This window comes from Nicotiana attenuata, chromosome 10 (genome assembly GCF_001879085.1).
Source record: "Nicotiana attenuata strain UT chromosome 10, NIATTr2, whole genome shotgun sequence".
In the NCBI taxonomy this organism is placed as follows: Eukaryota; Viridiplantae; Streptophyta; class Magnoliopsida; order Solanales; family Solanaceae; genus Nicotiana; species Nicotiana attenuata.
Genome location: NC_031998.1, coordinates 27,095,300 through 27,120,236, shown reverse-complemented (window position 1 = coordinate 27,120,236; position 24,937 = coordinate 27,095,300). Strand labels below are relative to the sequence as shown.

General features: G+C 37.5%; 1 protein-coding gene across 1 annotated transcript; it reads right to left on the bottom strand.

Annotated features, from left to right (window-relative positions):
- On the bottom strand, positions 20,636 to 22,151 carry LOC109233666. Its single transcript, XM_019399540.1, has 3 exons — positions 21,938 to 22,151; positions 21,267 to 21,693; positions 20,636 to 21,191 (listed from the first exon to the last, which is right to left on the bottom strand). Exons 1-3 carry the CDS (start codon positions 22,149 to 22,151, stop codon positions 20,636 to 20,638), a joined length of 1,197 nt encoding a protein of 398 aa, XP_019255085.1.

The following is a 24,937-nucleotide window of genomic DNA, read 5'->3' as shown; positions in this document are numbered from 1 at the left end:
CATCTTTCCCGACCCCCACAAGTTTGTCGCAATAAGTCCTTAGATGAACCCTAGGATCACCTATACCATCGAACATTTCGAACTTGGAAGGTTTGTACCCCTCCGGCAGTTCGACATCCGGCTGTATGCACAAGTCCTCATAGTTCAAGCCCTCTATTCCTCTGTCGCCCTCAATACCTTGAACTCCGCTGGTTAACTTCTTGAGTTCTTCAGCCATGTTTTTGATAAGCAAATCCTTTTCGGAGGTTTCCGGTGTACAGGAGATTGGTTGGGTAGAATGATGTATGGTTTCCACATAGATGGGGTTGCTTTGATGGGTGTGGTGGTGGTCATTGGTGGAGTTTTGTGGATCAGGAATGAGTGGTGGTGTGTTTTGGAGAGTGTGGTAAGTGGTGGCTGGCGGGTAATGAATTGGTTGATGGTGTTGTTGCGGCGGAGCTGGTAATAGGTTGGGATTCTGGGGTGGAGTTGCGTATTGATTTGGTGCGGGAGGATTTTATGTGCTTTGAGGAGGTGCTCGGTTCTTGGTGCTCAGTTGGTTGATGTCAGGGACATTCAGGGTAAGCGACAGGTTTGCCAGGTTGTGAACTTGCTCAAGTTCTCCTTGCAATTCTAATATCTTTTGCTCTAGCCTCAAGACCAGATCATTTGGGGCCGGAGTACTACGACCATCAGAGGTTTCCGTATTCTCAATATTCTCCTTTCGGATACCACTTAAATCATCCATCTTTGCCTTTCCTTTGCCTTTTGTGTTGCTTGGAGGAGTAGGAGGTGGAGGGCCTCTGGATCTGGTGTGATATGCTGATGAGGCCACTATGATCGAACCAACCTAAGGGGATGGGAATAATAAAAAATAAGCAAAAACAAAAGGTAACAAGTCAGTGAGGATCCTGAAATGTTTGTAGTATTTAAACATATATTGCGGAAATATAAATTCGCGTTGGGAGCCTCGTTGTGCCCGAGGTAGGCCTAGCGACAAATAGATTTGGAGAACTTTTAATGCCAATAAATGCTTCATTACATAACATAAAAATAGACGAATCCCAAAACGACACTAAAATAATGATAAAATGAGTTACTATTGGCACTTGGCCTTATTACATTCTAAAAGCAAGTAAATCTAGCCTATTTGGTCCCAAAAGGACCTTCCTCAGGCTGAATGCTCTCGTTGATTAGATCCTCCAGTTCGCCTAGGCTCATTAGTAAGAATGCCTTTGCCAAAGGTCCTTCTTCGTTTCCCTCAGCGTTCTGGCAGTCGGTGACTCTCTTCCTCACTTTTTCTTCCAATTCAAACAGGCTGTTGTGAGCACGTGATTTTTGCCCTATGTGAATTACTCCTATAATTTCAAAATAAAATAATTTCTTTTCATTATCTGCAATTTTGTGGATTTTCGTGGCATTTTCTGTTAATTGTTTGCATTTGTTTGTGCATGTTTAATTTATTTTAATTAATGAAAAATACAAAACAATGTGTTGCATGTTCATTTAGGATCTAACTTTGCATTTTTAGAATTGATTAGTAATTAAATTATCTTATTAAAAAAAAAGAGAGAAAAGAAAAATCACAGAAATAGTTTAATTTGCACCTTTTAATTTTAACTTTGATTTTGAGTAGTTTTTCTTTTAATTTGTTTTGTGATAATTATCATATAGGTTTAATTAGTATTTTTTAATGTTAATTAAGTTCTAGGAATTAACTTAGGTTTTAGTTTAATTTTAGAAAAAGAAAAAAAAGAATTTTTGAAAAAAAATGATGAGGAATGAAAATAAAAGAGGAAGAAAGCGAGCTGGGCTGTTTTGTTTAAATTGCCCAGGCCCAAATCCCTGAAACCCGTCCAAAATCACCCAAATACCCAGCCCATACCCGTTTCCACCCGGTCCAGCCCCATGCAAATCCAAAACGACACCGTTTCATGTAGAGGCGATCTGAGTCGTCGAGGTTAATCGATCCTACGACTCAGAAGTGAGGACTCCTAGATATATAAGTGTCCTAACGCCCTACCCCCCCTCTCTCAGAACCCCCCCCCCCCCATAACCGTCTCTCACACTCCGCCTTGAGCCACCGCCTGCCGCCCGCCGGAAATCGCCTATGGCGGCGGCCGGCGTTCAATCACCATGAAATTAACACCACAGACTCTCCTCAATCCCCTCTTACCAAATCTCCACTTCTTACGCCTCAAATCCAGCTAGAATTCCTCGAATTTTAGATTAGAAACTCCAAACCCTAGCGCCACCTACTTTCTCTGGTGGCGGCGCCACCATCAAATCCCACCAAAATCACACCCCTGAACCCCCACCACCTCCTCTCCACCAATCTCTATTCCCTTTCCCTTGAATCCCCCTCAAGTTGTTCGAATTTCGGATCAAAGAATTGAGCCCTAAATCCCAAAACATCAAACGGGCAGGGCCTTAAAGATTTGGGGTCGAAATCGACTTTAGTCGTGTTTTTTCAGTTGAGAACACACGATTAAGGTCCGTCTCGGCCAAAATCGAAGACCTCATGGAGTTTTGGGTTCAAAACTGTGGTCCGCCTAATTCTAACATTCATTTCGGTATGTTTTTTTTTCTCTTTTTCATTGTTCTTAGTTTCTTATTTCTTTCTTCTTCTTTGTTATTCTATTTTTTCTCGATTTGTTTTGCATGTGTTTCTGTTAATCCATTTAGGTGTTAATTGCTTCTTCTTTAGTCTATGTGATTAGCTTAATTTCTTTCTTTCCTTTTAATTTTAATTTTTTGGGCCGTAATTGAGTCTTTGATTCATAATTTGTGCATAGGCTTTTTAGCCCAGGTCTTGTTTAAATTAGGCTTGTTGTTTTGAGTCAGGTCATTTTGACCCGTGTTTGAGCTGGTATGAGTATTGGGTCAGCTTGACCCCTAGGTTTTGAGGGTAAAAACAGGGTCACAAAGGGGTAATTGGGGTAATTCACCTAAGGAATCTCTCAGTAACTACCTGAGAAGCTTCTCAGAAGCTACATAATATGCTAACTTGGATACCAAGTCAGAAAATCAGGGACTAAATAGCAAAAAAAGGAAATTAAGAAAGGGGTAAAGTGCAAAGCCTAGTTTACATTTGCTGCCCTATTAACTTGCCTATAAAGGCATTGTTACTTGCAGCTTAATTCAGAGGGAAAAGAGCTGAAAATCCGAAAAAATGCAAAAACTGCAGAAATTTTACTGTTTCGTAGAATTTGAGTGCTTTTTTTGTGATTCCTTCAACTTCTGGAAAACAATAGAGGGCTAAGTGGTTCAAATAGCCACTGTTCCATTGAACATCCTCTGAGATTTTTTTGAAAGTTTGGACTTCTAAAATGACTGACTGACTGATTCTGACATCTAAAATGAGTTGAATCTGGGTGTTTAAAGTTTGGGTAAAATTGTTGTGGGCTGTCCGATTGAGTTTGCTTTATACTACCTCATATTCATTTCTGGTTTGAGCTGGTGTTGTTGGTGCTGATTTCTGCACCTGTACTGCTGATTCTTCATCTTTTCCCTTTTCTGTATTCTGCTTCATGTGAAGATCGATGTGAGGAATAAAAATGGAAATTCTAAAAGTTCAAAAGCATGTTTGCAGCTCCTGTTATGAGTCCATTTTTATCACTTTGTTTGGTGGTGTTTTATAGCTTTGATTCATTGTCTCTTTTGTAATTACTTTCCAGTTTGGGTTGATACAAGTTTCTTTCTAGTATTTGATTTGGAATTGTAAGATGATATGGATGAAGGCTTAGACAAAAGCATGTTGTTCAGTTTTCTTTTCCTCTAGCTTTGATTATACATGTTGGGTTTACATTGCTTTTGGTGATAGTTTTGCGTAGGGCCAGATATCATGACAAATTGAATGTGTAGTTTGTTGTTGATGTGTTCGTGTTGCCCAGAATGGGTGGTGTTCCGAAATATGGTCGCAAGCTCATGATGAAGATAGCTTTAGTTGCCTATTAGTCCTGTCTAAGTTTTGGCATAAAATCAATTCAAGGTTTGTGAGATTGGTGTTTGAACTTATTAGCTTAAAGACGCTGTTGTGAGTCTTAGTGTGAACCGGGGATCCAAATAATTGGTGTGCTGATCTACTGGGTTGATTACTTAGTATTGAAAATAATTCTATTTGAATTTAAGCTCCTTAAGCAGTGGTTAATGTAAAATCATGGAAATGGAAAAGAAAAAATGGTCCAGATTTGCTTTAAGAGTAAAAGCACGCATGGTTTCTATTTGATTGTTTATAAATCTGTTCAAGGTGGAGTTAATATTAGATTTCAGGATTTTCAGTTGGTTTATTCGTATCTGATTCAGGATTATTCGTTTAATTTAATGTCTTGCTTGTGTGATGCACAGCTTTGATCGTTTCTCCTTTAGTCGATTTGGCATGTCATTGGTTCGGGAATTCGGGCTTAAGGTTGGCCCAATAATAGATGATGACTGTTGGGATTCAATACGACATCCTGATACTTGTCCACCTTCCTTTTTTTTAAGAAATGGGCTCGCTAGGGCCCAAGTTCGAAAGTAATCCGGATGGGTTCGATCTGCGCCTACTTACTAAAACAATTTGGTTTCGAATCATTTGGCCCTTTAACGTTTAGATAATTGAGTTTTTTTCTTTAATAATTGGGAGGTGAGCTATACTAGATAAGACATAGTGTATGCCCCTCCAAGCTTTTAGTTTGAATTCCCTCTAAATGGAATCGAGGTGTGATGTGCCGAACAAAACCTCAAAATGCATGGCCCTCATTTGATTATTTCTTTAAAAAAATTCTTAGAATTCGAGGCGTGCCATTTAGCACATTTTCATGGCCCTCGCAAAGTTAACAACGCGTAGTTGCTTTAGGCGCGTTATTTTAACAATATTACCTTCCTAAACTCGGGTGCGCATTTCATGTGACCCAAATCCAAATCCTTATAACGTTGAATAAAATGTGTTTCGGATTGCGGGTGCATTTCATGTGACGTGATCCAAAGACATTTTAGACGACGTTAAATCTTCCTTTAAAATGAATAAAAGCGGTTAAAAGTAAAATGCACATAGGTTTAAAATTGTTTCAAAATCAGATAATTACGCCAATTATAGCAGTTGAGCGACCGTGTCAGAACCACGGAACCCGAGAATGCCTAACACCTTCTCCCGGGTTAACAGAATTTCTGGTTCGCGGACTGTAATACAGAGTCAACCTTTTACTCGATTCGGGATTTGAACCGGTGAGTTGGGACACCATAAATATCCCAAGTGGCGACTCTGAATCTTTTATTAAATAAATCCCGTTTCGATTGTCCTTTAATTGGAAAAACTCCATTTATTATACCCTCTTCCGGGGGTGTAAGTAAAAAAAGGAGGTGTGACAGCTGTATTCCAGATATTCAAGCTTCTCGCTAGATTTGGCGGCCCTCTCTTTCCATTCATTGATTTGGTCATCTGATGGAAGATTCCTCCACCAGTCTAGCAAGAGTGAGGGTGTGCTAACCATACCGAAGTTGGGGACCTCGTGCCTCATTTTCTGCAAAACAAAAGGGTTAGACCTTACCCCCACCAGACTCGACTATTTATACATTTATGATCAGGATATTGGCATTTACTTCCAAAAATTAATGCACACAACGTGGTTGTGTCCGTTGGGATTATGGAAAACCCGATGGACTTTGGAGAAGGCTTATCTTAAAGGATCATTACGCGGACAACATAACTGATCCGGCTAGGTTTGACCATGATGCATGCAGAATTTCGACCAGAGTAAGGTTTCTATGGGGTTTTACACTAGTACCCTCGAGCGGACAACTCAAGGGGGAAGGCACGGAACCATCGAATGCACCATTGATCGACTGGTTTTACCGTAAATAAGCCTTTCAAAATTTAAGGGTAGTAAATAGGAAGAGCGCAACCACTCATTAAAACGTTGCTATAGGATTTGATACGCACGAGTGGAATATGATGTGGAGCATGATTATGCAGCAATTAATAACATGCAGTCAAGTATTTTCACGTAAGGAAAAATAAATACAGTATTTAAACAATTGAAAGACAGTTACAGAAAGGAAACAAAACGACTAGTCAGTTTAAAGAATGAAGAACAATAAATTCTTAAAAGAAAACATATAGTCAAAATTAAAATAAGGGAAGAGGGTACGGGATAAAGCATGCTTGGACTAATTTACAAGAGCAAGTTTGTTATGGTAAGAGCCTAAAGGGTATCTCCAGCAGAGTCGCCATGCTGTCGCGCCCCCTTTTTTTCCCCTCCCCCGCGGGGGGAGATGTCCGGGTTTTTTCATGGTGGTGATAACTCATTTCCTTTTGGGAATTGGGTATTTGAAGAGTCGCCACCTAACGAATTAAGGTGCGTTAGGGCACCTAGAGCGGTTAACTCTTAGATTGGTTTGCATTACCAGAGATTAGGGTAAGGGCTCGAAATACGCTCAAGGGGAAGGTGTTAGGAACCCCTCTTGGTCCACAACGGTGGGTCCCGGTCGAACATATACTCACGAATTAGTCCATTAACAAAATAAACAGTTGAAGCAAATAATTGCAAGCAGAGCATGTTGGGCATTGTATAACTTCAAATAATAAAACAAGAATTTAAATAGATTGTGTGCATAAAAGGAAGGTAAAGTTTCAAGTAAAGAGAACTTTGGGGAGAGGGAGGTCCTAGGTTGGTTAGCCTATAGGATCATATCAGTACAATGCCCGGTAATCACTCCTTAGAAAGGGGCTACGCCTGGCATTAGTGCACCGGTCATCATATCCATATCTACCCTCCCATCCCCTTAGTGGTCATGCAAAGCGAGTGTTTGGTCAACGATCTCTGTTGCGTGCTGTTACCCGTCCCTTCTTAATGGTCCTAGAGGGGTTTAGGACCTCCACCTATAGGTGGTTCTAGACAGACCCCTAAGATTTTAAAGGTGAAAATTCGATGGCGACAAGCAAAACAATTAGGACTTTTAGCACATAAGATAAAGGGAGCAATTAGAGGCTCAAAGTTTCCTCCTCAAACAAGACACAGAAACAGCACGACTCAAACACAATTAAGGGCTTTCTATTAAACAGTATCCTAAGGCAGGATGCCTAGGTGAATATGCAAAAGGCAAGCAATTTATTTTATAAGCTCAGGAGTAATGACCCTAGCAGTTACCTATTGATTATTTGAAGCTAGTTAGGCTCAGAAAACATTAAGCAATAGAAACAGTTTCAGAGTTGCAGATTTGAAAACGCCCTAAAGTCTTGCCTATACGCGGAGTATTGACGATTACGATTTATAGTGAAACAAGGCAGATTTTAAAACAGACTTGGAAATCACTATAGGCATGCTGTCTAATGATAGATTAAAGCAGTTTCTGAAAGAACTTGTTTCAGAAAAATAAACCAGTTTCGAAGTGAACTGAGCATGGATGGAGTGATTAATTTAAAACTAGTTCAGGCAGAATTTCTGATGGCGTTCCCTATAAGCATGATATCTAGGTTTGATACTGACTTTAAAGACTTGCAGGCATGGAAACGTACATAAACACTTGCTATAACAGAATCTGGGTTAAATTACATCCTATAGGCATGGCATCTACTTGTTAGGCTGATTTTAAGGCTTGTAAACATGCAAAACATACATAAACACTGGTCATAACAGAATCTGGATCAAATCCAATAGCCATGATTTCTAACATGGTGAGACAAACATGACACGATGTAAAAATCCTACAGGCATGTTTTCTATTTAGTGAGGCAATCATATCAAAAATATAAAGTCCTATAGGCATGATTTCTACCTGTATTACCCCACAAACATGTAACTACCCATCCCTTTTTACTAATTACCCTAATATTTATATACAAATAATTACAGACCATATGAATGAATTACATAAATAAATAAGAAAATAAGAAGTTATTTTATAGGGAGCCTTCAATTAGGCCCAGATTCCAAAAGCCTCCAATAGCCTCAAATGCCCAAATTCCATAGACAATATTATAGTCCAGGTGCATTAAAGTTCCCTAAGGATCTCAAGGATCCCGGGCAGTGCTTACACCTAAACTTGGTAACCAAATCAAATAAGTGCAGTGTGGAAGGGCCAGCCTCAGTATGCCAGAGTTCAGAGGGTTCTCAAGAGGATCCCAAGGCAGTACACATACTGGAGGGGGCAGAACTTATTAACCTAGGAGTAAAGTGAAAGTGCTTGACACAAGTTGAAAGGTTTTACTGAAAACTGTATTAAAAGGAAGTTTGTTTGAAAGTAATTTAGTTAAAAAAAAACCACAGAGGCAGTTTGAAAAAGAGACTGGATTACTGAACAAAAGTCCAAACACGACACCTTTAAGACAGGTTCATACACAGCTAGGAGAAACAGAACCAAAGCACGTTCAGTAGTCACAAACATGGGTCAAGGGGTTTGGGATATATGGAGCATATGATGGTAAGCACATAACAGGTAGAGATAATTGGTATAGACATGTTTAGAAACACATAGAGGGGTAATACGCTGATCCTGAAGAAGGGAAGTACATAACATGCTAATAATGTAAACATATTAACTATAAATTTCACAACAAAACCATAAATAGAAGCAAACTAGAAACAGGATGAACTGAAGCAACAAAAGAATCATATTGTTGTTGGAACTTTGAATTGAAACTAGAACATACCAGTAAAGAGGACAGTAAGCGAAAGTGAAGGAGCAGGAGAACACAATGGTTAGCCTTGGCTTGCAGCCGGCTAACTTAGAGCAGTAGCAGGCAGCACAAAAAGAGAGCAGAAAGTTTTAAGTGTGAAAGAGAGAGTTTTTGAACCAAGAGTGTCCGTGTGCTGTGTTAATGAAAGACAAAGGTATTTATAGTTTGAAAGCAGGTAGCAAATAAGGTAAAAATCAAAGTCCATTAGTAATTAAGGAACTCACAATCAGTCAGTCAGAAATCAAGGTAAGTACTCCCCTTAAGTTAGGGAATTAACTCAAACGGTAAGAACAAGTGATAAATAAGGAAAGAAATCAGTGTACGACTAATAAAGAAAGATTCAAATTCACTAAGTATAGGGTAGACAATTAGGGCTAAGTTCAGAAAAACTCCCATTAAGGAAATAGTTCAGTAAGAATAAAGTACCACAACAAATAAGGTAGGAGAATCAGTTAATTTAAACAGAAGAGGTAGAAATTTAGGGTTTAAAAGAAGATCTTTCAATCAAACCATAAAATGAGGAATCCAGAATCAATCAAGAGGAAGTTATGATCCAATACTCAATATATAAATAGAGTAAGAGCAACCAGACGTAGCAAACAGGCAAGGTCAACAATATCGATGGAAAGAGGCAAGTCTTGAACAATCAAGATGAACATAATCACATAGAGGTGGTATAAGTTAGGCTAATAACTTAGTAAGAATATATTCGAAGCAAGGTAACCACAGAAACTTAACAAGAATCGAGTAGTCATGCTAACACATAGGACCAAACAAAAAAATCAAGTAATATTAGGGATTTTAACATAGGCGAGTTGAAAAAGCAGTAAAAACATAGAATCAGTCAAGACATGCAAAGGATAGAAGTTAAAACATTAAAAAATCGATTTAAACAAAGTGTAGAAGAAGTTCCGAGAAAACCCTAACTTTAGAAGAAGGTGAAAACAACTGGAAATCGATGATTCTTGTGAAAGAGATTCAAGAACAATGTAAAACATCAAAAGAACAGACCTCAATCGTTTAAAATCGTAGTGATCTAGGAGTTGTAAGCAAAAAGTTAGGGTTTCAGAAGAAACCCAGGTAGAGATGGAAGAACCTGTTTAGAAACTCAAAGATCGTAACAAATACAGTGTGATTTTGTTCGAAATCACACCGGAGTAACCATGAACAGCTAAATAGCAAACCCTAGATACAAGTTGGTGTGGCTGAAGGCCCTTGAAGGCCTCAGAGAAGATGAGCATGGCAATGGAGGAGCCATTGGAGGCTTAGGGGTTGAAGGGTGGTCACCGGAGAAGACCGGAGAAGGAGGTCGGCAGGTGAGAGGAGCTAGGGTTAGGCTGAGTGTTTGAGAGATGAGAGAATACAGAGGCGGTGGGATTTGGAAATAAGGCTAGGGTTAGGGGTCTTAGGAATTAAAAAAAGGAAAGAATCAATGTGGGCCGTTGATCTGGAGATCAACGGCCAGGATTTAATTTACGTTGGATCGGGTAGACGAGTTCAGGGTTTGGGTCGGGTATTTTAATAGGAAATTGGGCTGGGGTTGGGTTCAATTTAGGCTATAATTGAAAGTCAATCTGGCTATATTTTTAAATAGCCACTTTTTTCCTATTTAATTTATAATAAATAACTTCTGGAAAATAATTTTATGTACCAAAATGATTAAAAATAGATATTTATCATTTTAAAAATATAAGGACGAATTTTACGCATATAAAATTTAATTATACATTTAATGGGCTAATATTGCAATTATATGCAATTTAGCTTAAAAAATACCAAATGCAATTGTAAAAATGCATAAAAATATATTAATCATATTTTGGGATAAGTATAGAAATTAAATGACTAAATCACCATAATAATAATTTGGGGAGTAATTATTAGGGTTTTATGAATAAAAGGGAAGAAAATAAATCGAATTAAATCCCTAAAATTATGAAAAAAAATTATAAAAACCTTGTGCATGCTTATATATGCATGTATATGCTATTTTGAAGGTATTTATGCATACAAAAAATATATAGAAAAAAATTGGGTATCAACACTATCCACAAGGAAACCTGCATACTCAGCATCAACATATCCTACTAGGTTAAGTTACTACCTTTAGGATACCAAAGGCAAAGGTCAGTAGTCCCTTTTAAATATCTCAATATCCTCTTGACTGCAGTCAACTGAGATTCCTTAGGATTTGCTTGAATCGAGCACAAAGCCCTACACTGAAGACAATGTCAGGTCTGCTAGCAGTAAGATACAAAAGTGACCCAATCATACCCCTATACAACTTCTAATTAACAGATGAACCAGGTTCATCTATGTCTAATTTATTAGCTGTTGCAATAGGAGTGTCTATTTCCTTTGATTCATCCAATCTAAACTTCTTAATCAACTCTTTTGCATATTTCTCCTGATGGATCATGGTTCCATTTGGATTTTGTTTGATCTGTAAGCCTAAGAAGAAGTTAAGCTCACCCATCATGCTCATTTCAAATTCACTCCCCATTAATTTTGCAAATTCCTTACTAAGTTTTTCAGTGGTTGCCCCAAAAATTATGTCATCAACATATATTTGTACTACTAGTAGATCCTTACCTTTTTCCCTCAAGAATAGAGTACGGTCAATCTTACCTCTTTTGTATCCATGTTCAAGCAGGAATTTGGATAGTCGTTTGTACCATGCTCTAGGAGCCTGCTTGAGTCCATATAGTGCCTTGTCCAGTTTGTATACATGATCTAGACACTCCTTGCTTTCAAACCCTGGAGGTTGTTTGACAAATACTTCTTCCTTTAAGTAGCCATATAGGAAGGCACTCTTCACCTTGGACCACAATCTTGCCTTGTTCCTTGTAACAGGTCCATCTTCATCAAGTTTGTTTCTGAAGACCCATTTAGTGCCAATTACTAATATGTCCTTGGGTCTTGTAACTAGATGCCACACTTGACTCCTTTCAAACTGATTGAGTTCATCTTGCACTGCATTCACCCAGTCTACATCCTGCAAAGCCTCAGCAACATTTTTAGGTTCAATAAGAGATAAGAAAGCATCAAAAGCACACAGATTCTTCACTTGAGATCTAGTTTTAACTCCAGAAGTTAGACCAGTAATGATGTTCTCAATGGGATGAGATCTTTGATACTTGTAAGGTTTCACAATCAACTGACTTCTATTTGATATTTCTCCCATGTTCTGTTGCTGAGGAACATGCTCATGGACAGTTTCCATTTGGGAATTAGATTCATTTCTTCTTTGTTCAGTTCCCCCTGTCAGGTTGCCCTGGATGGAAGAACCTGTTCCATCACATGTTCCTTCTTTTGGTGCAACATTAGCTTAAGCTGTGACTTCACTTAATTCTTTTACCAGCCCAATAGCTTCATCTTCATGTTCCTGTCTCTCAAAAAGAATGTTAGTTTCATCAAAAACTACATGTACCACAAAGATCCATATTAACCAGTTCCATCGACCTGGTCGTGCTTACCACTTTCTTGCTTTTAAAAGAGGATCTTACCTTTTTCCCCCTTGCACAAGCCTCGCAAACTTTGTCTTCCTTAAACTTGATGTTAGGTAACCCTATCACCAAGTTCTTGGAGGCTAATTTGTTGATTTGATTTAGACTTGCATGACCAAGTCTTTTGTGCCAAAGGAGGGGATTATTGTCCAGCACACTTACGTATGTGAGTTCACTTTCTGAAAGAGTGGACAAATCTACAATGTAAATATTGTTTACTCTTTTTCCCTGCAAAATAATCTTGTCAGTGGTAAGATTTATCACAAAACATTTAGTAGAGGTGAATGCCACCAAGTTACCTCTGTCACACAGTTGTGATACACTGATTAAGCTATATTTCAAGCCATCGATCAAGTAGACATTCTCAATGGAATGTGAGTCTGTCTTACCTACCTTTCCAACCCCAATGATCTCACCTTTCTTACCATTTCCAAAGGAGACATTACCTCCTTTTAGGTTCTCAAGTGAAAGGAACTGGTTCTTGCTTCCAGTCATATGCTTTGAGCAGCCACTATCCATGTATTATATTTGGCAACTTCTCTTCACTTGGACCTGCAAAACGAAATCAGGGGTTAGTCTTAAAAACCCAAACTAGTTTGGGTCTTTTTCTATAGGCAAATGGGTGAATTAGATTCATTTTAGCCCATCTAGGCAGCCTATTTTTCCCTTGAACAAAGATTTTGTTCTTTTGACTGGCCTTTTCTTTTGCATTACATTCACTTTTGTAATGACCAGTCTTGCCATAGTGTGTGCAGATTTTGTTCTCAGGAAGTGTGATGTTGCTTTTGGGATCCCACTTAGGTGCTAGGGTCCCATAGCCAAGTCCTCTCTTATTGCTACTGTGATGCTCTTGTAGCCAGGATAGTGCATCAGAGGACTTATTCCATTTGCAAGTTCTGTCTAGTTCATGCTTCACCTTTCCTAGATCTTCTTTTAGGACTCTTATCTTCTCATCTCTGTTGTACAACTCATCATTCCTTCATTTTTCCTATATTTTCTTCTAAGGTGAGGTGTGTGTGATAAGCTTTCTTTTTACATGTTCCTAATTTCAGTTTTAAATTTTCAGATCTAAGTTCTAACACAGTGGTGCCAAGTTCAAGAACCTGGTTCTTCAACTCAATATTTTTACTATCACTTTCACTAGCCCTGAGTTCTAGATTTTTACACTTTGCTTTCAGGATCACACATTCCCTAGACAGTTGTTCCTTCTCATTGTTTATGACCTCAGACTCATCAATGAAATCTAGAGTAGTTCAGATAGTTTTTCTTTAGACAAAAATTTAATCTTGTCTTTAAGATGAATCACACTTACCTCTGATTCATCATCTGATTCTCCAATGGCCATAAGTGCTTGTTCATCTCCAGCTTCATCTTCTTAATCCTCATCTGAGCTTTCTCCCCAAGCAGCAACCATAGCCTTTGTTGATCCTTTGTTCTTCATGGGATGAACCTGTTCCTTCTTCATGTTTCTTCGTTCAGCCCTTTCTTTCTTCCATTCAATTTCCCACTGAGGACAATTCTTGATCATGTGGTCAGTCTTACCATATTTGTAGCATCCCTCTTTGGTCTAACTCATCCAACTTAAGAGTGGCAATGTTCTTTGATTTTTGAATAACAGTGATTTTGCTTTCCCAAGTTACTGGCAAAACCCTTGAAAGGATTTTCTCAACCTTGTATTCTTCAAGGATAATCCTTCCAAGAGACTTAAGTTCATTTGTTAGTGTTGTGAACCTTGTATACATCTCTTGGATGGTTTCTCCTTCCTTCATGGTGAAATTCTCATATTGAGAATACAAAAGTGTTCCTCTTGATCTCTTTACTTGAGGAGTTCCTTCATGGGCCACTTGTAGAGTGTCCCAAATCTCCTTAGCAGTAGTACAACTTTGAATTCTATTGTAATCGTCTGGACCAAGTCCACACACGAGCCATTTCTTAGCCTTAGCATTCTTTTCCCACTTCTTCAAATCTTCAGCAGTGCAGTCAGCTCTAGTCTTTGGCTCCATTCCTTCAGCATTCTTCTTTGTAAAAGCCAGGGGACTATCACTAACAATGTCCCAATGTTCATAGTCTTCTCCTATGATGTGATCTCTCATCCTGTTTTTTCACCAGGAATAGTATTGGACATTAAAGAGTGGAGGCCTAGCAGTGAATTGTCCTTCCCAGTTTCCAGGTGGATGCACTCATCTTGATCTGTTCCTAAGGTGTTAGCCTCTTCAAGGATTACTCGCTCTGGTACCAATTGATGTTTGATACTTCAATACCACACAAGAGGGGGGGGGGGGGATAATTTGTGTGGTACCCAATTTTTGCTTAACTTGATTATAGAAGGACCTGGTTCTTCTATGTGTTCCAGCTACTACTGTTGCGGAATAATAAGTACAGAAAATAAAAAACACAGAGATTTTACATGGAAAACACCCGGCTCAAAAGGTGAAAAAAACCACGACCTACTTTCCAGTAGGATTTTCCCAAACTCTCCACTAAAATCACTGAGCCAAAAACTACATTTACAAAAACTCTTTTGTAAACCTAGGAATAACTCTAATCCCGTTGTAGCACACAGCCTCAACTGTTGCGACAACTTCAAGTTAACTCTAACTTGAAAAATCTAAATACCTAATACAATTGCTTCTAGATAAGCTGAAAGGTACAATGTAAAATCACCTACTACAATTGAACTAGAAAAAAAGACAGACACTTAGAACTGTTCTTCTATCTGGTTCAAGTAGCTTTAGGTTTGCACGTTTGAATCACACGCGAACTGCTTGCAAAATTGCCTTGCTATTTTGCTCTCAATTCACGTTTAACTTCTGCTTGTGTGCGGTACCTGTAAAAGAGAACAACACTAATATTTAAGGAGTTAGCAATTAGAAGATTAACTAGAATTCTGATGCTACTCTTCTATGGTGGAAGAGTTCTAGTTGATCTCATCCTCTAACTATATCGTTTTCTTAAGCCGTGTTCTCTTTATGTAAGGAGTCTTTCTCCTTATCCAATATGCAACCTTTTCGATCATGATCAGGAGATATACTTCTGATAAGTTAGGTTTATTTCCTTCATGTACATCTCACATGTTTGAGTTGACCATAACTTTGTCTCACCAGGATGGACCTGGTCCATGTCTGAGTTCCTTTGTCAGTCTTCAAAACTTCACCTTTACTTGGGCCAACATCTCCCCCCCCCCCCCTCCCTCCCTCTTTTCTTTTACAATAATTTCCAGCACAACTTTTTCGTGACCTCCTCTCCCCCATTTTGCTCATTCTTCTTTTATTGATTGTCTCGTCTCGAATTTCATAGAATCAATTCGAGAACCTTGCAGAATTCATTTTGGTTCCCTATATAGAGGGGTTTAGTTTGAGAAAATATTTTAGCTGTTGTGTTTGTTGGACTTCAAGTAGATGTAATCGGGCTTTTGGAAGGCGTTCAAAGAAAAATCTTGATATTATTTAGGCAAAAGAAAAATTGTTGTGGATGTTTCAAGGAAAGTCTCAATTCTGTCTAGAAATACTCAAATTATAGAAGTTGAAATAATAGCTACAATTTGTAGCAGCAATGGCAATTTCATAGAGAGCTGCATAAGGGGTGATGGAAGCCCGCAGGATTTTTTTAGTTTGGGAGGGGGGGAGGGAGGAGGAGGGGGGTTGAATTTGGAGTTCTTTATTATGTAAAGTAAAAATAAATATATCTATCTGATGTGGACGCTGATGTGTATAACACATCAGCGCAATTGAGCAACGCGCATTGAGAAAGTGTTTATTAATACTCATTCTATCGAGTTGAGGTGTTAAAATGGGACTTCCTTAAATTTATTCGCCGGGATAAAAAATCGGTCCAAGTTCAAGTGGCTACGAGGCCTTTTTGTCTAAAATTTAAAGTGATAATACACGTCTTCACTTAACCCAGATGAATTGATAAATGTGCGTATAAATGAAACATATTCTCTCCGTCTATCTGTTGCGTTTTTTTTTATACGCCCTTCCGAAAATAATGATTAGGAGATATTTTTCTTACTATTTTATCCTTCCTTATGTCTTTTCTATAATTGTTTTCTGAGCCCATTTTTAAGGAATTCGAATTTTTTTTTTTGGAAAATTCAAAAAGAAATATTTTATAACTTTAAAAGTTTTTTGAACAAGTATAGTATTATCCCATAATTGAGGTGTTTGTATTCTTCAAGAATAATTACTTACTAACGATAAAATAGAAAAAAATAATTAAATTTGTCTTAAACTTCTAAAATGATAAAAAATTTGAGATAACCATTTTTAAATTCTAGATGGATGTTTTAAGAAAGATGGAGTATAATATTTGATGCATATAAATTTTGAGTGCAAATAAATAAAACATGTCCAAAATATAAAACATTGATCCCAAAAAAGCAAAGAAAATTTGTGTAGTATATGTCGAGACTACTGTAGGAAATCCAAAATTCTTTAACTTCTACAATTTGGGATGGCAATTGAGGCGGGCGGGGGCAGGGCAAACTCTTAATGGAGCGGGGCAGGTAAAGATCTAAATAGGGTGGGACGGGGCGGGATAGGGCAAAATATTATTTTTGAAAAAAATTTGATGGGCTAGAACAAGGCAGGGCAAGATGTAGAGCTTTTGAAATTGCTTAAATGTGTACAGCTTGTTTTAGAAATTTGAGGCTTCAAGCTTCAGCAAATTTAAACAAGAGTTCCCACTTCCCAGGAAGATTGTTAAGAAAATTCATATAATTAATTTACTCCTAACAGTGAAATACTAGCTTTAACTTTCAAAATATGAATATTTGCATCTAGTTATTATTGCATTAAATGTAATAAATTGATGTTGTATTTTAAAATAACAGATAATGAATGAAAGTGATGCTCCGTTGTGCAATTTTACAGTCCAATTCGTTCACTAAATGGAGGCGGCTACAAATCTTTTCAAGCCCACAAAATCATTTAAATTCTGAAAGAGTAAAGACACCATGAACAGTTGATGTGAAGATCTCAACTTTCTCTCTTCTATCTTTTTTGCACTTTTTTCTCAAACTATCTTACACTGTTACTTACACGCCACGTTTCAGACCAGAAGTGCAGGCAGGAATTAATGTTCAACAATATCGGAAATATGAAAACAAAATGCAAATTCTTTTGTTTTTCCTTTTCTTTTTGGTTCTTTTTCTGACTCTTTCGAGTAGAATTACATTAGGGTGCAGCTCAATAATTACAAATCTTGGTTGATAATTAGGGGGGCAAACGAGCAGGTCGGTCAGATATGCCGGGTCGAAAACGGGTAATGTAAAAGCGAATAAATTGCAACACCCATATTTAGTACAAATAAAAAATGGTAACTGACGGATAATATGGATGTTTATATTATCCATGACTTCTTGAATATAATCACTTTTGAGAGAATTCCTAGTCTCTCAAACTTGAGCAACCTCCAATTTGAGGCTTTACAAATGTAAAATTTCAACCCATTAGTTATCCATTGGCTATCTGTTTTCTAAGTGGATAATATGGTTCTTATCCATATTTGACCCGTTTTTAAAAAATTCATTATTCAACGCATTTTTGATGAGTAATATGGGTGAATAACTATTTTTTTTAAACATTTTGTCACCACTACTGATAATATAAAAAAATGTTTTGTTTTTTTCATGAACCAAATAAATAGAGAAAAAGGTGAAGGAAATGTTAAAGGAATATAATAGAGGAGCTCACGGATTAAAGTTAGAGTAGTAGTCTTTCGAGTGGACAGTATAGAATTTGTAAGTATATACTAAAATCTGGACCGCCTATGAGAATAACTACAAAAATTAGAAACATGAGTAGCAAAATATAAAAAAATTCAAACTTCTATAGACGAGGGAAAAAGCGAACTTCATTCTAAAGTGTGAATTAATACGACTCATTGACCTCTCTATTAGTAATAACATATTCATAAATGTTATTACATTTTTTAATTGTTAAACTATGTGATGCGTCGTCACTTATGCTTAAAGATGGTTTTTATTCCTTAATTTGGTGCAAAAGGTGGTTAAGACGGTGGAAATTAAAATTTGATGTCCCATAGTGCAAATCTTCTGTTATTTGGCAGTTTTATGTGGAAGGAAAAGTTAATTTATTGTATTTGGTCAAATTTGACAAACTTGGAAAATTAAAGTCGATTAGCAGAGTAGTAATTATTAAGGAACCAAAATCACAATTATGCATCTAAATAAAAAAGAATTTTTTGTTTTAATTTATGAGCAGACTTATCTTGTAAAAGTTCTCTCTGACAATTAGACCTCTCAATCTGACAATACAATGTGGTACAACTTTTTATACGTTTCTTATTAATTAGGGGACCTTATGTTGTTGAACAAATTTATGTCTGTTTAATTACTTCTATCACATAAGTACTCCCTTCGTTACATTAATTCATGCGGTAGAGTTTGAACAATAAAGAGTGTTTTTAGAAGGAAAAAAGAAAAGCTTTTGAAAATTATGAATTTAAATCTATCATGAAAATTCTATGACTATAAAGATTATTATTAAAAGTAAAATAATAAATTTAAAATATGTTATTTTTCAAAATATATTAAAAAAGGAAATAGTGACAAAACATAATAAGTAAAGTTTGATACGCTAATGGGGTGGAAAGTACTTATACAATTCTTTTTTTTTTTTTTGTAATTAAATGATTTTATTTATCAAGTGTAAATATTTACAGCATAGCGAAAAACTGAACTTCCTGCTTTCTATACTCCCACTGGACATGCAGCCCCAGTTAGGATTTTACTACCCTTCCTAATCTTCTCCTTCCCTATGATTTGTATTGTTACATTACATCAGGGTACCAATTCAAAGTGCTCATCGTCCTTACTAGCCTAGGGAACATGGTAGCTCTAACATGAATTTCCTGGATGATTAATTTGATTATGGCTTTAGCTGGTCTATTCTTCTGTTGGAATATAACATTATTCCTCTCTTGCCAGATATGATAAACTGCTGCTGCTAAGGACATTCTGCATATTTCTGCTCCTCCACTTCTACATTTAGCTCTTCTTTCTATCCATGCCAGTTCTTCCTTCCAGCCTAACTTTGTTCTTTGGATTCCTTGCCATTTTAAGAGTTGCTGCGCTATGGTTGCTGTCACCTCACATTCAAAAAATAGGTGCCGCACTGTTTCAGTCTCTTTTTGACATAGTGAGCATGTGGTATCAATCTGTATCCCCCATCTTGCTAGCCTTTCTTTTGTGGCTAGCCTTTCCTGTATTGCCAATCTTAAAATGAACTTCCACTTTGGTAATCCATAGTTGTTGCAGATTAATTTCCTCCATGGTACTTTCTGAAATTCCCCTTGCATGGCTTTGTACATGTGCTTTATAGAGAACCTTTCCATCCTCTTCACCTCATCCTCTGTATATCCAGCATTGTCAAAATACTTCCTTGCCTTGAAGATCTGCTGTATGACCCATGATGCATTCCTTGGTGTTGTGTTCCATATTGGTTTCCCCTTTATGTAATATATATTGACCCATTGGACCCAGAGCCTGTCTTTCTTTTTGCATATATTCCATAGTAGCTTACATATAGCTGTTTTATTCCATAGCTCCACATTGATGAAGTTTAAGCCACCTGCTACCTTTCGCCAGCATAGTTTCTCCTATGCAATTAGTGCCTTCTTTGTAGGTTCTGCATTGCCTGACCATAAAAATCTTCTGCATATAATGTTGATGAACTGAATGATCTTCTTAGGTAGGATGAAAATCTGAGCCCAGAAGTTTTGGATTGCAACTAATACACTCTTGATTAACACTTCTCTTCCAGCATAGGATAGAAACTTTGTTGTCCAGCATTGTATTCTACTCAGCATTCGATCGATTAGAGGCTCACATTGGATTATTGATAGCTTCTTGGTGCTCAGTGGTACCCCTAGATATCTGAAGGGTAGTTCTCCCTTACTATATCCCAACATGTCCATGATTTTCTTTTGAGTCATGATATCCACCCCACCAAAGTATATGCAGCTCTTGTTTGGATTTGCTATTAGCCCTGATGCTCCAGAGAAAGTTTTGAATTGTTGGTGTAATAACAGTACTGATTTTATGTCTCCTCTAAAAAAAGTAACAAATCGTCAGCAAAACCTAAGTGTACTAAATTGACTTTAGCACACTTAGGGTGGTATTTGAATTCTTTTCCCTGCTTTAAGGACTTCAGCAGCCTACTCAGATATTCCATTGCCATCACAAACAGAACTGGCGACAAAGGGTCACCCTGCCTAAGTCCCTATTTTGCCTCAAAAGGTTTTGTTGGTTGTCCATTGATTACTACAGTATAGGCTACTGTACTTATGCACTCCATTATCCATCTAACAAACTTCTCAGGGAACCCCAGTAGCTTCATCACTTGTTCAATATATATCCATTCCACTGAATCATATGCTTTTTGCATATCAATTTTAAGCATACATCTAGGTGATATGCTCCTTCTTCCATATCCTTTGATCAATTCATGGCCCATGATGATGTTATCAGTAATCATCCTTCCTGGTACAAAAGTTGTTGGCAGTTATCTATGAGGTCTGGCATGATTTCCTGTAGCCTTGCAGTTAAAATCTTTGATATCATCTTGTATAGAACTGTGCAGCAAGAGATAGGCCTGAACTCCTTGATGTTGGTAGGATTCTTTACTTTAGGGATCAGAGTGATAGTTGTACAATTTATAGCTTTGCACATTTCGGTAGTTTCAAAGAACTCCAGCACTGCTTTAGTAACTTCCTCTCCAAGTATGTTCCATGTCTTCTTGAAAAAATGGGAGTTATATCCATCACATCCTGGTACCTTGCTATCATCAATTCCCTGTAGTGCTTTATGCACTTCCTCTTTTGTAATTGGTTTGATTAACTGCATTTGTTGCTGCCTAGTCAGAGTGTGTCCATTCTGCATAACATTTGGATCAACTATTGGTAATGTTGAGGCTGCTGTACCAAGTAGCTTTTTGTAGAAGCTTAGGATCTCCTCCTCTACTTCATTAGCATTTTGTAGAAGTTGTCTTGTGTTGTCCATCAGTCTGCCTATGTGGTTTCTTGCCTGCCTGCTTTTACCACAGGCATGAAAATAAGCTGTGTTAGAGTCCCCTACTTTAAGCCATTTGATTCTTGCCTTCTACTTTATAATACTTTCCTCCAGTTCCAGCCATTTTGCCAGTTCAACTTTTGTCTCCGTCTCTAGTGCTATCACTTCATCATCATTTTTTGGATATGCCATTCCGATTTGTATGTTCATCAATTTGTTCCTTGCTGCTTGGATCTTTGGCCCCACACTGCTGTACTCCTCATTGTTTAATTGCTTCAGATCTTTTTTCAGATTTTTTAGTTTGTACCACACCTTCAGCATTAGATTTCCTCTACTTCTCTTCATCCAACATTGACTGACTATATCATCAAATTTAGGGTGAGTTGCTAAGCAGTTAAAGAATTTGAACGGTCTCTTTCCCATCCCAGTAGGCTCAGCCACAGTTACCATTAGAGGGCAGTGATCTGAAAAACCTGGTTGCATAATAGTTCCCTCCATATTAGGCCATTTTTGTATCCACTCTGCATTTGCAAGTATTCTATTTATTCTGCTATGGACATGTTGTTTGTCCAGGTGTATTCCCTCCCAATTGTTTTGAGTTCAGCTAGTCCAACATCAGCAATGAATTTTTTGAAGTCTGTCACTTCCCCTTCTTGTACTGGATTCCCCATCACTCTATCTTCTATGGACAAAATACTATTAAAGTCTCCCATTATTAAGCTTGGGTCATTTCACTCATAGTTCCTTCCAAGTCAGTACACAAACTCTTCCTGTCATGTATGCTATGTTTTCCATATACTGCAACAAATATGAACTTGTTGTTGCATTGTCTCAACACCACCTGTCCTGCTATGTATTGTTCATGGACTTGTTTTACCTCAAACTCCACCTTTGTTTGGTCCCAAATAACCCAAATCCTGCCCCCAGGTGCCTCATCATAGTTAGCAGTCCGTTGCCAATTGCCAAACACCTTCCTCATTATTGCTTCAGCTTTATTAGCCTTGACTCTATTCTCCAGTATAGCTATTAATACTACATTATTCTCCCTACAGAAATTTTTTAGTGTTTTTTTCTTATCGACTTTATTCATACCCCTAACATTCCATGTTATAATATTCATCATGCTATTGTATTTATTTTGGGATCCACATCACCTTCATTACTTCTTCTCTGCCCTCTTGTCCCCTGTGTTTCAGACAGTTGCACAATTTTTTGAGCAGTGTCAACTAAGGCTTTAAAGGCATTTCCAATGTATACTTCATCCTCTCTGTTGTTTTCCATTTGATTTTTTAATGCTGATTTTCCTCTAGCAACCTGCCATTCTTCATCATTTCCTTGTTGACTAGGCATAGCTTCTCCATCTGGTTCAAGTTGTTCCAGAAATCTTCCATGAGCATCAATTCTGTCCACCTTTGGATCAAGGACCCTTGTTATTCTCCATTCTTGCTTTAGCTTTTGATTATTGCCTCTCTGTTGTCCATCCTCTTTGTTCTGTCTCTGTTGACCATTACATGAGTAGCCAATTTGACAGCATATTTGGCAATATTAGGGCTTCCAGTCATATTGTACTATCTGCTCAATCACCATCATGAAGTTTTATTGATCCTGGTAAGGGTCTAGTAATGTCCATTTCTATTAACATCCTTGCATACGAGACTCTATCTGCCATGGTAGTACATGCATCAACATATAGAGGCTTTCCTAAGCCACTCCCTATTTTACTTAATGCTTGATTACTCCAGTAGCTAAGTGGTAATTTAGGGAATTTTACCCATAGAGGGATGGTTTTGAGTATCTCCTCACTAAAATCAAATCCCTCCTTCCATGGTCGCATGATAATTGGTCTACTGTTCATAGTGTACGGTCCATTCAATATTACTTCATCTCTTTCTTCACAGCTGTTCATCAAAACTATGAAATACCCATCACTGTGAAACAACACCTTTGGTTTTCTGACTTTACTCCACTGGTTTGCTATGAATCGCTCAATCGCCCCAATTGTTGGAGTGTTTCCTACCACATAGAGGATTATAGCTCGGTTCCATTTCTGTTGCTCCTCAGCAATGTCTTCTTCCAGTAGTTGTACAACTACTTCGCCATCCTGTATCACCGGTGGGATATATGATAGGTTCGTACCTTTGGCGGCAAGTGATCACGCCCAACTATGCCTTATAAAAAGGACAATGCGGACGTTGCAAATATAACCTGAGTATTGTGCCCAGAGTCGAGAACGAAACAATGCAACAAGTAATACAAAAAAACCTAGAATCGAAGCAAAATATAAGAAAATTAGGATTTTAGCATAAATGGACTAGGGTTTAGGCAAACTTAACATGAATCGGTCAACAGCACATAAGGACAGACGATCAAACATTCAAAAATCAGGAAACCTTTGCGAAGATGACTTTCAGTAACTAACTTTAGAAAAACGAAAAATTAGTTGAAATCTTTCAAGGAAACATGTGAGATAGGTTCGATTGATCTCAGATCTGTATAGATCTGAGAAGATCAAAGATAAAGATTAGGGTTTTTCAGAAGTAACTTAGAGATGTGAATATAGACTTAGAAATCCATAGGTTCAAGATGAAAATAAGAAATCCTTACTTGAAATCAAACTAGAATGGCCTGAAATAGGCAAAAAAGAACCAAAGGCGTAAGCGGACTAACCCTGGTCCCTTGAGGACCTTAGAGATGGAAGTACCCAGCATAGGGGAGGCCGTTAGAAGCCTGGGGTGGTGAGAAACTACCATGGACGACGGTGGATGAGTGACGGCGTTTGGAGATTTAGGGTTTAGGTCGAGAGCATTTGAGAGAGGAGAGGAACAGATGACGACGGGGAAGGGTGGGAAATGATTAGGGATTGGGGGGTGTAGGTAAGTTTAATTTAGGTAAGGGGAGATCAGGACCGTTGATCACAATGATCAACGACAAGGATTTGCCCGGGTATTGGGTCAGGCAGGTGGGTATTGGGCCTGGGGTTTTTGGGCTGGTTTATAAGGGTGTTGGGTTGGTTAATTTTAGGCTAAAATTGAAATAAGAGAGGCTATTTATTAAATACCCCAAACAATTGATTAAAAATAATTTGTAAAATAATTTCTAATTATAAAAAATGAATTTCATGCATAGAAATGTTTTAAAAATAGTTATTTAGTATTTAAAAATAAAAATGACTAATTTCTGGTAAAATAATACAAAAATGTACGCATGGGCTATAATTGCAAAGTTTTTGCAATGATAGCCAAAAGGTACCAATTTGGCTATTTATGAAATAATTTGGACTCCATAGGACCATAATAGTAATATTAAATCAAGACATGTTCTAAATTCATTTGTGATGCAATTTTATAATTATTTATATGAAGAAAATAAATTAATTTAAAGATGTAAAATTATGGGAAAATACCCATTGATGCTAATGCATAGTTTTAAAGGTATATATGCATTTCAAAAAATGTTATAGGGAAAAATTGGGTATCAACAAGGGGACAAGTTAAATATTCATGCACATATAGTTCTAATGTGACATTTGAGCTTCAATAATTGACTTTACTCATCAAGGACTTTTGCTCTATCATGTAGGCTATGGTGGACTCCAAACTCTTCCTCCTCTACTTTCTATTTTCCAAGATCACTTAAGAAATTTAGCACTCAATCCAAAGATTTATAAAAGCTTCACTCATTTCTCTCAAGAGAATGTCACAAGTACGACTTCAAGTACCATATGCTTGCCCCTCATATAGATCGCCACTAATGTAAGCTCACTCA